Below are 15,408 nucleotides of genomic sequence, written 5' to 3' on the forward strand. Positions count from 1 at the left end.
TTTTTCTTTTCTTTATTTTTTCATAAATAAATATTATACACATATATTTTTTTAAGTAATACGAAAACCCCAAATGTACACACATTACATTTACGATGTAAGATAAACAATAGTGCATTATAGGAAAAAAGAAATGGAAAATAGCAGGCCGGGATATGTTTTTCCCTTTAAAAAAAGAAAAAAAGCAGTCTATGACGAAATTAGTTAAATTGATGTGGATGGAGATAACGTTACATCATGCGGGGAAAAACTATAAATCCTTAAAAAATGAAAACATTTAAAATAAAAGGAGGGCTTTCTAAGCTTTCCACAGGTACTGCGGAAAGCCTGGTGACGTATGTGCACCACGTGACTTGGCTGTCAAAAAAACATGGCCACCTCCTCCTGGTGAGGAACGAACGGCAGCTGACAGAGGAGAGGAGAGGAGAGGAGAGCAGAATATTGTCTCAAGAACTAACCGGCATCTTCGTCTCCCAGATCACAACAGAGAACACGGCACTGCACGGATCGGATGTGGTACGTATAACGGCACTGGTGCGCATTCATTAAACAAGTGGGTTTCAGCCATAGAGTATATATATCTAAGGTTTCAGCACGTGAGTTTAGCTCTTCTGTAACGTCCTGCTAACTCGGTAGAATCAGCTGAATTCTATGATGCTTACTTAGCTAGATGCTTTCCTTTAGATCGCAGCACCCGTGGCTTCATTGCATCTCTATTCTCTATTAACTATGAGAGGGAACCAAATGTCCATTTGGTTCCATATGTACCTCCTCATAGTTAAAAATGGACACTGAGGATTTCACTGTGCATGATGACAGTATAATTCCAGCCTCTGCTCTCACCTTGAGTCAGAAGAACAAAAGGTTGACTGTATAAGGTTGAAAAAACCAAATCATTTTCCTTTCCGTCTCCGCTGTTCACCATTGTTGTGTGGTTTTCGTTAAATAGGTGAATGGTCATCACATCAGCATCACTGCTGACCAAAGTTCAGTTTTACTTTTATGATAAGCCATGATATGATGACTCATTGGACCTGATTCAACACTCTTAACTCCCAAACAGCCAGGAACGCAGAATAAACTGGTGCAATTGGCCATTCTATTCTAGATAGATACTTTATTAATCCCAAAGGATTTATTTTGTTCAAATCTAGTATCTACTATCTATCAATTCCAAGAATATTCTGACGCTGTACATCTGTGTGTATCTGACATTTGATATGCTCACATTTGGAGATTACATCATAGTACCCATGTACTGTACTCTGATAACGGGAACTGCACCGTGTGTGTATACAGTATATAGACAGTATGTACCGTATACTGTATATTTTTGAGGGGCGCACTAGCAACACAACCATTAAATGCCTTTGACAACGAATGGCCATTTTTGAGTGTTTGTGTAAACACAAACATTACGCTAAACACAAACATTGAAGACAAGAAAAGTGAGGACGCAAATTCTGATTGGCCGGAATGAGATGATGTATGATGATGTACGATGATAAAAGCGCCCCTCACTTCACACGGGTGTGATTCTTTTTAAATTATCATAATTACCATCATATAATACATTCCAGGAATCTCTGTCTGTCTGTCTGTGTGTGTTTGTTTGTGTGTGTGTGTGTGTGGGAGAGTGGCTCTCAGTCGGCACGAGTGATGTTTGTGCCGCTGTCATAGATCACCGAACTCTCCCAAGTTGGTGCGTGTCGACATCATAGATGACTGACATCATAGACTGGCCTCCAAGTACTCTGAATAGGGGTACTGCATGAGTATCTATGTATTCATGAAACCTGTATCCGTCTGTTTCTCTGCCCTGGGCATAACTGGGGCACCGGCGTATCACCCAACCGAACACCCTCAAACTTGTGTCACGTCTCTGCTTCAAACCGTTTGTCATGTGGTGCTCCAGCTTCTGCGATTGGCTAATCCAAACCCATTGGCTGAGCGTTGTGTAACATTTGTACTGCTTCGCCAATATGCCTACTCCAACATGGGCAGCAATTACATCATATAAAAAAGCATGTACTCCCGGCTAGCAAAACGTTCCCCACCTGCGTGGTGACCAAGTAGGTTAGCTGGCTCCCAAGTTCAAATCCCACAGGTCTGTTTGTGTGTTTATCTGTCTTTTTGTCTGTCTGCAGTTTTAGCCCAAATAATCAAGATGACTGACATCATAGTTGACTGACATCATAGTCTGGCCTAGGAGTACTCTGATAACTGGTACTGCACTTGACTGTTCTGTTAAAAATGCATGCCATCACATTTTAATCCCCTTGAATAAATACGAAACTTTTCTGTTTTGTTTATTTTACAGCTCTAAACATCTGCAGTGGCTATCAAACGATGACGTGTGCTACAGAGAGGAAGTGACACAAGAGGGCATCAGTGGTTCCCGAACATCCGCCCAGATCTCTCCTCCACCTCTACCCATCTCCACACTGCAGCCACCATGCAGATCAACCCCGTATTGGTGGAGTCCACCGTGGTTCTGGCCGTGGTCCTGTGTGTCCACATGGCTGTCTGGAACCAGCTCTCCTGGGCCAGCATAGCCCTTTTCATCCAGGCCTTCTACGTGCAGCACAAATGGGACCGCCTCCTTAGGTCGGGCGGTGCCGTATTTAAGTTCCGTCCGTCGTCAAACAGTGGCATTGTCCCGGCCTCCATGGTGATGCCCCTGATGGGCCTGGTACTGAGGGAAAGGTGCGCCGCCTCGGGAAACGTCTACTTCGAGCGCTTCTCCATCGTGGTCACCGTCACGGGCATGATGCTGGCCCTGTTCCTGTCCCTGATTGCACTGGGTGTCACCAGGCCGGTGCCCACAAATACCTGTGTGATAGCAGGCATCGCGGGCAGCGCGATCTTTTACACAACCAAACAGACACTGACGGTATCTGAAGTCATCGAGGTGCTGGAGGTTCTGTTGATATTTGTCTACCTTAGCCTGATCGTGTTGTACCTGCTGCCACGCAGCTTCTCGCCCGGGGAGGCCCTCCTCGTCGTCGGGGGAATCAGCTTCATCGTCAACCAGCTCATCAAGCGCTCCCTGAACCTAGCGGAGGTCAAAGGTGATCCAGTGAACTATTTCCTGCCCGTTGTTGTGGTCGGATCGCTGTTACTGGGGGTGTTTTTTGCGCTGCTTTTCTGCTTCATGGAGTCCGAGACTTGGGTGTCCGCATTGTTCTTCCACATGATGACCGCGGTGTTGGGACTGGGAATCCTCATGCCCTGGCTCTCCCTTTTCATCCGCCAGCATCCGCTCATATGGCTGTTGGATTTTGTCATGTTAAATGACAGAAGACTCTGCTTGTTGGCCTACTGGGTGCTCCTGGCCACCGTGGCCACATGTGTCGTGTTGCACCAGAACTACCAACGCCAGTCTGGCTCTAAGAAGCACCAAGCCTCAACTGTCGTCAGGAAGTACTTCCATCTGATCGTGGTGGCCACGTACGTCCCAGGGCTCGTGTATGACAGGCAAATGCTGCATGTGGCATCCGTGGGCTGCCTGGCGGTCTTCTTGCTCTTGGAATACGTTCGGTACTTTCGGATCCGGCCTCTAGGACAGCTCCTCAGGCAGCTGCTCACCTTGTTTCTGGATGAGCGGGACTCTGGGCCCCTCATCTTGACTCATATCTACTTGTTGCTCGGTATGTCGCTGCCCGTATGGCTGTTTCCTGGGCCGTGTGCTCCTAAGGGGATACTACCTGGGGCGGGCGGCTTGGTGCCTTATGCAGGAATTCTGGCCGTGGGGATTGGAGACACTGTTGCGTCTGTGTGCGGCAGTACCATGGGTGAAATCCGCTGGCCAGGCACGAAGAAAACCATGGAGGGGACTGCTACGTCTGTGTTTGCCCAGATAATCGCTGTGGCTATATTCCTCATCTTTGATGGGAGCATTAATCTCAACTCCACCTACTCCTGGATTGTCGGCTCCATCTCATTGGTGGCCATGCTAGAAGCCTACACCTCTCAGATAGACAACCTCCTCCTCCCACTGTACCTCTTTGTTCTGCTGATGCTCTGAGTCTGACTGGACTAAACTGGACTGGACTGGACTGGACTTACTGCACGAACGACAACAGGGGCAGAAATAAACCCTTGCTTAGCTTGTGCTAGAGGAAGAGAGGTGGCAAAACACAATAGTAGAAATTGTAGAGCCCTGTATGAAACAAATCGTCGCTGTCGGGCAGAAACCCTGTGCGTACTTTTTTCATAAATCAATGCCCTATTTTTGAGGGGGCTACGCTGCTATGTCCAGCTTTTAGTGTGCGTGTGCCCAAACTTTGTCCTACAAAAACATTAAATTCCCATTGACAGTTTTACATCATAGTGTAAACACAAACATTGCGTAACACAAAAATGTACCGGTATATGTTGTGTGTATATATTATAGGAGGCTTTCAACTCTCAACTGTAAGATGTCGGTGATGATGACGTACAATAAGAGTGCACCTCACTTCACACAGGTGTGATTTTATATACATGGTATGGCAGTGTCATGCAAAATAGTTGACAGGTTTTAACCGTTTTGCCAATAATGACATGCCCAAAATATGGACACCATGTTCAAAGTGGTTGAGTCTGTTTGGGCTTTATCAACTTAACCAATGAAAAGTATTGACAAAAGCTTATGACTAAATAATAACTACATTCATCGGATCCATGTAAACATAGGTTCTGTTTTTTCCAGAATCTTCTGAAAAGTAATGGTGTTTGACAAACAAGATTTCCACCCAACAGCGACGAAATGAGCACCCTTGTCATCAAGAGAAAGGATATGGGAACTGTTCTGTATAAGCTGTGAAGTTGAGCCATTATTTCAGTCTTGATGTAACACTGGGTTTCCATAAGGGCAATCATCCTGACTACCACATGAAAGGGATGTGTAATTATTCCCTTGTTTAATTTAATAATACAAGAACAAATACAAATGGCACTAACAATTCTACTGTGTACCATGTGGGATTGCTGATAAGCATTATAAATCGAGTCCAAAGGGAAGCATGCACATCTCAAAAAATTCTACAGGTGAACAAAAGATACATACAGTGAAAAGGGAACGCAGTCCGCACACTGTTCTTGAGATCCCAAAAGGGAGCTCAACATCGGTGTGTGTGGACTGCCTTCCATTTTCGTTGCTGATAAAGCATGACAGGAATCTGTTCCGTTTCTTTCACAAATTTCAGTAATGGTTTCTTATGGATTATTGTTTGAACCTAAGGTACATGAGAGGATGAGTTAGATCTGCGCTTCTCAAAGTGGGGTCCAGGGACCCTCCTTTTCCTTAAAGGGATTCCACATGTACTTTTACAATTCTGTAGCTCTGCAAGTGTACAAATGGAGCCCCTTATGGGTCCATTCGGTTCCATCTGTACACTCAAAGAGTTATGGGGGGCCTTCAAAACGTTTGAGAACCACTGGGCTTGCTGAATACTATTGCTTGAGTTATGTCTGTATTGATGCAGACGTTTGGAGTTTCTTTGTGGGTCACAGGTCTGTGCCACTGACACCACAAACTCCTGAAATATCCAACAGGAGATGAACTTTAGCAACATGCCAAAATGTACTTTCCACATATAGTTTCTGTCAGGCAGAAACCTCTTATCTCCATATTTTAACTTTTTGTGTTTTTTTGATAGGCTGATCACCCCATAGCGATGATTTGATTGGCTGAGTAAAGTACATATTGAAGATAAAGGTGAGGACGCTAATTGACAGAATGAGATGATGTATGATGATTAGAGCGCGCCTCACTTCACATGTGCTTTAAATTAACAGTTTTGGACATATGAGGTTTCCACATGACAGACTGTACAATCATGGGATTATGGATGTTGGATTATGTTAGATGACAAATGTTGATGTTTTTGTTTGTTCTTTTCGATCTTGTCCTGTCTGCAAAAGGATGTATGCTTTTCTATAGCCTTTGAAGAACATTATTTAAAGTGAGCTTCTTGAAGTTGTTTTGTTATGAGCCATTTAATGTGATTATAATATATTGTTTTTGCCTATCATGGCAATTTGAAGGACTGACTACTGGACATATTTGCCTTAATATCCATATTTTCTATCATTTAGTACCGTGTAGGTAGTCAAAATGCATGGTATCTGACAGAGTAGCCCTTTTCAGTTTGTTACCAGGGCTGGATGATGGCGGCAAATGATTATCCTCTTGCATGATGAAATGAAATGAATGTGAAATCACATACTGTAACATGCATTTTTGTTTTCAGGTTAAAATAATTTATTTCTATGGACCCTCTGCGTGTATATTGAGAGATTTCCTTATTGTGACAGTGAGCCCTTAAATCCCACACGTCCCAACAAGTCAGTCAAAACGGATGTTTTGAGTTAAAATTTATTTTGTCAAACTTGTTCAGCAATAGTTAATATTAAAAACATATTGCTTGGTATTTATTTTGTGGGTAGATATGCTCAACTCTCCTCAGGCTATTTACCTTATTTCATTTCCTTCTTTAGCATGAAACCAACGTATTTGGTTTAACCTTCATCTGTAGAAGTTGATATTTTCTAATGTAGTTATAACATTTATTAACAACATTTATGCCTTTTCAGTATGTTTTAACTTGCCACTTACATTTGTCTGAAATTGATATTGCATGTGCATCATTAAAGACTTTTGTGCTTAAATACTTCATTTAGTTTACAGAAAATAGGAATTGATATCAATCACATTCATGTCTGGTTTGAGATTAGTTTGAATTTACATAAGAAAAGGGCAGATTTACAAGTTCACTCACCACACATGCAACATGTGTATTTTCAAAACCTCCGAATTCCTTAACATTTCTTGAAGATTTTGAACATTTATGCCTATATGAATAAAGGCAATATTTTAAAATAGGGTTTCAGCGTGGGCCGTTAAGAATTGAATAGACTGTCACTGATCATTGTATCTGAAAAGGCTTTTCACTATAACCCATTAACATCTTCGAGTTTAACGGTTTGTCCATTTGTGCTTGCATTGTTCTTTCCTTCTTACAAACAATTGCTGTTTGTTTTTTCCTTGCCCACATATTACAGTAGATAAAGATGTAGCTGTGTTCTGATCAATGTCTTGAAATAACATGCATGTAGATGGAAATAAACCCAGTGTCTGATGGGTCCATACTCCATATACATAAATAGATGTTCAACTGAACTATTTAATCTATTCAACATGGCATACCTATTTTGGGCATGTCATTAAATAGATTTCGTCACTTGACACCTCGCTGGTCGGACACAAAATTGGAAATTATTTAGAATGGGGATATTGACCATATTTTCTTGTGAAATATAATGTATGAAAATAGTATACAGTATCTTTGTAACAGTTTGAACTTATTTATTAAACTAGAAGAATATGTTTTTGACACCTTTATAATGTACAAAAAAAAACATTCAAATTGATCAGGAATGTAAATTAGCGTTAATTAGTACGTCCATCCTAGTGTTGACTCAGGATGTTTGTAGTGTTCTGTTAAAGGGTGTGTATGTGATTTATTTTTGTTAAAATGTTAAAGCTCTATATTCCAACGTTATAGAGTGTGTGTTCAGTAATGGGGGTTTCCCTGTCTCACCAGCTCTTCAGGATACCAATACTATCCAATGTATCCGATTGAAAACTTATTTTAACAAAGAAATATCACTTACACGCCTTTTAAAAACCGTCAAGGCTGAAAGTTTGGCGGGGGACAATACTGTTCCATCTTCAGAAAAGAGAAGATCTCGATTATATCCCAGTAGAAAATGTGAAACATCTTCATTTAGTGTAGAGCGCTGGAAAAGGAAGGTCCTCTGTGGGCTGCAACCTTTGAAGACCAAATCATTTAATTCATTATTTTAATTAGTTAAGAGTTGGAACTGCAAATGAAAATAAATCCCACAAATATAGCATACCCATTGTGATTAATCTGTAAATGCACATTTCAACAGTATAAAAATGTGCGTTGTTGATCCTCACCAGTTGTCAGGGCTCCATCGGGTGTTCTGGGACTCCATGAGGTGGAACGTGTAGACATGGCGAGAATCTTCAGAGGTGTTCTGAGCACTGCGATGCACTACCTGACCATCGATCAGCACCACCCCACCTGAACACACACATCCTATTTATACCTCACATGGTTCACCAAACTTTTAGCCTGGCATCCAATCCATGTGTTAACGACCAAATAGATCAGATAAAAAGAGATGAATGAGATAAATGAATCCCACAAAAGACCTATTTCGATCCAAACATAAATAATTGAAAATAATAAAACAATAGAATAGCAGATCTGCAATTTTTCAACAATGAGTCAATGACGTTTATTTGGTAGAGAAATGAGATTGAAGAACGGGCTCCTGCACATCTTGTGTGTGTGTGTGTGTGTGTGTTTTATCACGTTTTATCCCACAATTTTGTAACCCAGATTGACAGAATTTCAAGCATCAATGAAATATAAATTCCAAATAATATTGAGGTGTCATTTAACAAAGTCTCTAATAAAACCAAATTTAAGTTACAAATGCATTTCACATACTTCTCTATGTTACTTACCCCCTATAAGGTTAGGAAATGAATAACCTCACTTACCTTTTTTAACAGGAGCGGCAATGAACTTCTCCTCATCATAGGTCTGTTCTTTGCCAGTAAAGTCTGTCAGGGGATAGGTTCCTTTTGGAGTGCGTACCATTCGCCGAGAGACGCCAACTGGGAAAAGGAGAGCAAGTTGTTACTTGTTATATAATGTTTATTTTCCCAAAATATATACATTTAAAAAAGCACACCGTGTGAAGTGAGGGGCGCTCTTATCATCATACATCATCATACAACATCTCATTCCGGCCAATCACAATTTGCGTCCTCACTTTTGTCATCGATGTTTGTGTTGACACTGGCCTAATGTGCACACACACTCAAAACTATAGGAAAAACAATATTTGTGTTTACACACTTTTTTGAGGGCCTCCTACACCCAGCTTTTGGCTACCGGCTTCCACAAACTTCGTCTTAAACAAACAATAAATTCCCACACAAACACTCAAAACTAGTCATAGGAAACGCTAGCAAAACAACGTTTGTGTTTACCCAAACCCTCAAAGCTGGACATAGGATGGGCTAGCGCCCCTCAAACATAGCAGATGAACAAATTAAATATTAGGTTTCTGCCTAACCATACCATAAAAAGTCAATGGTGTGATGTACACTTTACTATAGAAACTAGGAATAACATTGGTGAAACCAAGGTGGTTGGTGGGACAAAGCTACCACCAGTATGGCAAGTATGCAGCGATTGGTGGGTTAATTTGTATCAATATCAAGCAAAACAAAAAAAGCAATCAGTTCTATTCTGATTTTAAGCTTACTGTTTTGTGATCCTGGGATGAACCAGAGGCAGCCGTTGTTAAGAGTGGCATCCTCTAAGGCGATCCACAGGCCCAGCACTCTGTGCAGTGGCTCTGTATAGAGGAAGGTGGCGTCTTGGTGCGGAGTCACTAAGACACAGAGCACAACCTGTTACCTACTAATTCATTACATTCTACTTTTCCTGCTATCCACTTTCAATCCCATGTCACTATTTTGTCATCATAGGCGAAGGTATTTAAATAATAATACAATTCCTAAATGAATAAATATCAGGTCTAAAGTATAAGAAGTAAGAACACAACACGTCACAATGAGACATGATGTATAACTGTCCTACGATGGTGTATAAAAGTAGGATGACTGTGACATTGAGGTTATATATAATTGGGTCCATCAGTTTTCTTTTGTTTATCGTGGCTGTTTGCTTACCCTCCCCACCAATCCCCGGTTGCTGAAAAGGGAGGAAGAAAAGAAAGTGAACATTGTCTTCAATGTTGTGGTACATAATAAGCTGAGATAGCATCATTTAGAGACAGTGTTATGCTGCGTTCATATTATTATCAGTGATGGGCTACAAAACTGCCAAAGAGTGGTAATTTCGGCAGTCTCCATTGAAGTGTTGCCCAAGCCACACTGACTGCATACATTCTGGGTAGGGTTAAATAGCAACTTAACGGCAACAATGAGGTTTTTCCCATTCACGGAACGGAGCAGGAGTTGTGGGAGAGAGAGAAAGGGAATGGAATATGATTGTTTGATGCTTCACTGTGAGTAGAACAAATTGCGTCGTCACTGCTAGTGTGAATGCAGCATTAACACCATTAAACGTTTCTCTGAGGTGAGAGAATGAATGAGGTTAGAAAATAGATAGACACATGCATTACCTTAAAAATGTACATGCTTTGCAATATCACAGGGCTTTGAAGACTCAGCTTCTTAGCGATACCCTATAGGAGTGTTTACATTCCATATCAGTGTTGAATATACAGAATATCAATGTGCTATTGTGATAAAGCTGACAGCTAACTCACCTGAATTTGAGGTGAATGCGTAACCTTTTTGAACACATGCTCATGGGCATGGAGAGCTACAGGTAACAGGTAAAAAAAGCATTATGCTATATTTTTATTGTCATTTCAGTTACGTAAAATATCTTTATTCCACAAAATAGCAAACATTCTGTGATAAACTCACCGTGTCCAACTTTATTCAGGGACTTTTGTTTTGAAACGAGGAATTCTCCTATAAGTTAAGCAATGATTTATCCATTAAATTTGATATCTGGCCTTAATTTAAAGAAACTGTGGAAGAATCGTAATAGGCTTGTGCTCACCTTTTTCACCAAAAACTCCTTTCTCAAAGAAAAAACGGATCTTATCTCCACTGGTAATGAAATAGTCAGCATTTCCCTGCAGGACAGATAGTTTATGTATTATGTACCCGATACATCAACGCAACACAGAGATAAGACATAGGCAGACTGATAAGACTTGGCACAGGAATATAGTACTATAGGACAGTTAAGGTCAGGCAGAGACAAATGCATTCAAGAATATCACATGTGAGGGACGAGCTATTATACTGTATATCCACATGGCTGCTGTGATTCAGTATTTTTTTAATTTTCTTTATTTTTATCCCACGATTTTGCAACCCATTTTTTTCACCCAGTGTCAATTATCTAATACTTCCTCTTCCAACCTGGGGGGGGGGGGGGGGGGGGGGCAGCGGACTGACCTCATGCTGCCTATGCTTCTATGCATGAGGAGTCCAAGCTACTTCTACAAGCTACTTGACAGGGGAGAGTTTCCTAGGCCCGACGTAGCGCACGGAAGGAACACGTTATTCCAACCAGTTCCTTTCCCTCCATCAGGCGCCCCGGCTGGCCAAGCGGAGGTAGTTTAGAGACCAGGATTACTGCATGTTTTTTGTGTGGGAACCTACCCTCTAGGCCCTTTTTGAAACTAGCTCATCACCACTCGCCCTACACACTTCCACTCGGTTTGAGCATAGATATATAAATAATAAGAGATGGCACTGGGATTCCCCTCCCATCCAGTGCCGTCTCTATGATTTATATATAACGCTCAAACCAAGTGGAAGTGTGTAGGGCGAGTGGCAAGGAGCTAGTTTCAGAAAGGGGGTAAGGGACACGGGGAGAACATGCAAACTCCACACAGAAAGGCCCTTTCGCCAACCCCGCCTCGGGTATGGGCACTGATGACACGGAGGAGAGAACACGAACCCCAGCGCCCCCAGTGGGAATCGAATCCAGGACCTTCTAGCTGTGAGGCTAGAAAAATTGGAAATACTCAAGTAAAGTAACAATTGCTCAAAATTATTCTTTAAGTACATGTACTTTGTTACTTTCCACCACTACATACAACCAGATCAGATGGAAATACTAGCAGCAGTATAAAGCCATGGGGACACACTGGTCAACTAATTAGGGTTTAAAGCTGCAATTTTATTTGAATTAATACAATTTCTTGTTAACCAATCTGTATAGAGCGTCGCAGTCCCGCCCCCTTTCATGACGACGCCAGGCCCAGGAAATGAATCGCAATACATTTTTCCCATAGACATTTCAAAAAGTATTTATTTAAAGACCTTTTAAGCGCCGTACGAAGCCAACTTGAGTCGTGACAAATCATGACAACAAACACAATATTTTGGACCAAACAAATAATTACAAAGAAGAAAAACAACAATAAAAGTGTTGTAACCTGCCGTTCTTTTCTACTTTCAATTTTCTTGTTTGGCCCAAAACATTGTGTTTATTGTCATGATTTGTCACGACAAGAGTTGGCTTTGTCCGCGGCGTACTTACTTACTTACTTTCTGAAAAGTCTGTGAGGAAAATGAACGGGATTTCTTTTCCGGGTCTCTCGAGGGGGCGGGACTGCGACGCACTATTGAGCACCGAGGGCAGAACGACGAGGGCACCAGAAGATTATTTTCCATACATTTTTCCATAGACGTTTAAAAAAATACCTTTAATTAAAGCCTCGGACAAAACCAACTCAGATGATGACAATTCATGACAATAAACACAATTCTTTGGGTCGGACAAATAATTAAATAAAAATAAAGTGTTCACCCCAAAAAAACTTGTTCATTGTCATGATTTGTCATCATCCGAGTTGGCTTTGTCTGAGGCTTAAAGGTCTTTAAATAAATACTTTCTGAAACTTCTATGGAAAAATTAATGGGAAATTCTCTTCCGGTGCCCTGGAAGGGGGCGCTCTATAGTAGAGTATGTTAATAGTAGGCTACTATATTAGTCTGAAATGTCTCAATGGAAGAGAAGTTAGTCCATGGTATCGTGTAGAACCCTTACTGGTTGACCAGCAGTACTACTGTGAGGATTGTCTCTTGGATGAGTGGTAGAAATGTGTCTCTCAGACCCTTGTTCAAACCCTGGGTATAGGCCATTAAAGTTATGGACTGCAGCTTTAAGGAATGAGGATTTGCATTAGGCTACTGAGTACAACATGGCAGTCTTACCTGCATCTTTTAAGTGCATATACATGAAAGGATGGAGAAAAAGAGTTAAAATAAAGTAACAAGTCTAGTAATCACCAGACTCGTATACAGCAGTGGTTTTCAACCATTCATCCGGTGACCACCAGGGGTCCTCAGAGTCAAAGGGATTCCAGGTGGTCTCCAGCTAAATGATGGAGTTGGTATCCAAATGGACCCTTATAGTCGATATCTCTTGATCTCGCAAGAGTTAAATTATTATTAAACATCTGCATTACTTAATTTACAAGAAGTCTACACCATTAGAGAATGTATAAGAAGAATGGTTATTTTGATCAACGTTTGCCTCAATTGCCTGAAGTTATCTCTCCTACCAACATCAATACAGCTTGGAAATGTGGACATATTCTTTAGTTTTGGGTCTGCAAAGCTAAATGTCATCAAATGGTGGTCCGTGTGCTGTGCATGGCTCAAATGCAGAATAAATAATGGGCCATGATATGAAAAGGGTTGAAAACCATGCACTGGTAATATAGATACAGCATAGTTAAACTAGTTTACCTGTGACTTGAGTTGCTCCTCCTGATCCGTGGAGAATGTGATCCGACAATGTTCTGGTACATCCATCTGGTCCACTATCTCTGCCATCCTCTGCTTCAGTTCATCACACTCATCTGAGGTCAGGAGGCCCTCCAGGACCACATAGCCGTCCTCTTCCCACTGACAGATAAAGCCGTTCATAAACAGTGTGATGATGAGGATCTACCTATCCCGAAATGACTGTATATTCTAGGCCTACCTCCCCGGGATAAACTTCACTACAAATTATTATATGACTTAAATCATCATGTACAATCTAATGTATGTAGGCTAGTTATTATTGAATAGAGCACCGAAGTCTGACGTCACTTTCAGTAGAGGGCGTCAGTCCCCAGGTTCATGTATTTGTTTAGTTGCATTGAAATCACCATAGGAGGAGTTTTAGATTGATTCATATAAGAACTGTGTTTGAAAAATAAACATGTCATCCCGGCCGCTTCACTCACATGGATATGAAGAATCAACTGACTGAGAGAAAACGCTAATGTTACTGCTGCTGAATTAGTTAGATTTTCGCTAGAAGCAGACTGTATCATATATGAGTGACTGACTGTTGCAAACGATACAGAGACACCTCCCTGACAATAACGCCGAGACAGCTTGTTTATTTTTGGACCACAACGCTTATAGTAGACGATATTAAGATCACCCCATGTTATTCTCCATAGAGAAACTACTTCCGTGAACCAGGGGAATCGTCGGGATGAGCGAGTTACGTCAGGACTTCGGTGCTCTATTGATCTGCTGTTCCCCCCCCCCCCCCCCCCCCGCCCCCCCACCCCCCCCCCGACAGTCACACACACACAAACATGCGCGCGCACGGCCGCACGCACGCACACACGCGCGGAAGGAAATTGTTTAATTTAACTCTGGCTCAGGCTCAGCCCTCGTCCGTGACCTCCCATCGCTGTAGCTCAATTGATTTACGTTTTAATTGAAGAACAAACAAATGCGAAATGCCGCGAACAAATTAATCACATAAGGCAATAATGGCATTATAGGCCTTGCCCTTTTAATTTGTCAATAGGAATGGATAATCATACAACACAAGTACAACAACAAAAAAGCACGAGGGCTTATATTGCGGTCCTTTGAGTTCACTATACTTGCATAATGGATTTAATAATGCAACAAACCTTTTGCACGTCCCGATCCGTCATGAAATCCATGCTGTTGCTGTGTAGAGTAGCCTACTGTCTGTTACTGACTGTAGGCCTACTGTAGTAGGCTAGTAGCATGTAGTAGAAAAGTAACGGAGAAGTGGGTGTTCTCATCCGGGAAACATCTACCATGTGATGAAAGTGTCCAACTCGATTAAACTGCAACCAAGAAGACTAGACGACTAATAGGATTTTGTACTTTAACCCTTTCGTTAACTGCTGAGCAAATCCTCTGGTCACGTGTTCTTTCCAGAGATAATTATTACCTCGCGCACGGTTCGTGCGTGCACGCGCATACAATTTCCAAATACTTAATTGTCGCGTCTGAAAAGGTTGAGAACAAACTGATGTAGACTACATCAGGGCTCTGGGCAAGGCAATCCAGTTTGTTTGGAGTTCTAATTTAAATCAGTCAGGAATACAAACTCAGAAAAATACTTTAATGTTTTAGTGTTTGCTTTATTATCACTTGTCATAATGGTAGAAAATTCAGGGCAGAACATTGGTTAGTCAAAGCGCAATTATCCCATTTTTTGTATTTGACTCTGGGATATCACAATCATCATAACAATCTATGTATGAAGCCTTTTGGCAACAATAAAGGCTCTATCACACATGATAGACAATCATTTCATTCACTCAGCTCCGGTTTTCTTTCTAGTCAGCCAAATTAAATCCATGTTCAGCCACACAAATGTTTGATTATGAAGGTCTTGTATTACTGGGTAGATGAATAGCATTAATTTGGTATATACTGTACAATGTGTATCAATAAACTATTAGCTATGCCTTAATAGCCCCCCTGCAAAG

General features: G+C 41.4%; 2 protein-coding genes across 6 annotated transcripts; one reads left to right on the top strand and one right to left on the bottom strand.

Annotated features, from left to right (window-relative positions):
- Positions 1-371: 371 nt before the first annotated feature.
- On the top strand, positions 372-6,416 carry dolk (dolichol kinase). 5 transcript variants are annotated; one of them, XM_083792923.1, is made up of 4 exons: positions 402-516; positions 1,648-1,764; positions 2,148-2,226; positions 2,321-6,416. In XM_083792923.1, the coding sequence occupies exon 4, from the start codon at positions 2,456-2,458 to the stop codon at positions 4,025-4,027; it is 1,572 nt and encodes a 523-aa protein (XP_083649049.1). In that variant the 5' UTR covers positions 402-516; positions 1,648-1,764; positions 2,148-2,226; positions 2,321-2,455; the 3' UTR covers positions 4,028-6,416. The 5 variants fall into 5 exon arrangements, with proteins under 5 accessions (XP_083649047.1, XP_083649050.1, XP_083649049.1 ...); XM_083792921.1 differs by lacking the exon at positions 1,648-1,764 and having other exon boundaries at positions 372-516; XM_083792925.1 differs by lacking the exon at positions 2,148-2,226.
- A 785-nt stretch (positions 6,417-7,201) lies between these two features.
- On the bottom strand, positions 7,202-14,703 carry phyhd1 (phytanoyl-CoA dioxygenase domain containing 1). Its single transcript, XM_083792926.1, has 11 exons — positions 14,575-14,703; positions 13,400-13,558; positions 10,689-10,764; positions 10,550-10,597; positions 10,387-10,442; positions 10,240-10,302; positions 9,785-9,806; positions 9,355-9,483; positions 8,582-8,698; positions 7,970-8,096; positions 7,202-7,817 (listed from the first exon to the last, which is right to left on the bottom strand). The coding sequence occupies exons 1-11, from the start codon at positions 14,605-14,607 to the stop codon at positions 7,769-7,771; spliced, it is 879 nt and encodes a 292-aa protein (XP_083649052.1). The 5' UTR covers positions 14,608-14,703; the 3' UTR covers positions 7,202-7,768.
- Positions 14,704-15,408: the final 705 nt, after the last annotated feature.

The sequence above is a fragment of the Protomyctophum parallelum genome (genome assembly GCF_964188405.1).
Source record: "Protomyctophum parallelum genome assembly, chromosome: 21".
Classification (NCBI taxonomy): domain Eukaryota; kingdom Metazoa; phylum Chordata; class Actinopteri; order Myctophiformes; family Myctophidae; genus Protomyctophum; species Protomyctophum parallelum.

What these genes read in the sequence shown, in the direction of transcription:
- phyhd1 (XM_083792926.1), bottom strand. Translation starts at nt 14,607, where the DNA reads ATGGATTTCATGACGGATCGGGACGTGCAAAAG. An exon ending in CGCATTCACCTCAAATTCAG is followed by an intron (nt 10,303 to 10,386) that starts GTGAGTTAGCTG and finishes ACACTCCTATAG; the next exon opens with GGTATCGCTAAGAAGCTGAG. An exon ending in AAAGCATGTACATTTTTAAG is followed by an intron (nt 9,807 to 10,239) that starts GTAATGCATGTG and finishes CTCCCTTTTCAG; the next exon opens with CAACCGGGGATTGGTGGGGA.
- dolk (XM_083792921.1), top strand. Translation starts at nt 2,456, where the DNA reads ATGCAGATCAACCCCGTATTGGTGGAGTCCACCGTGGTTCTGGCCGTG.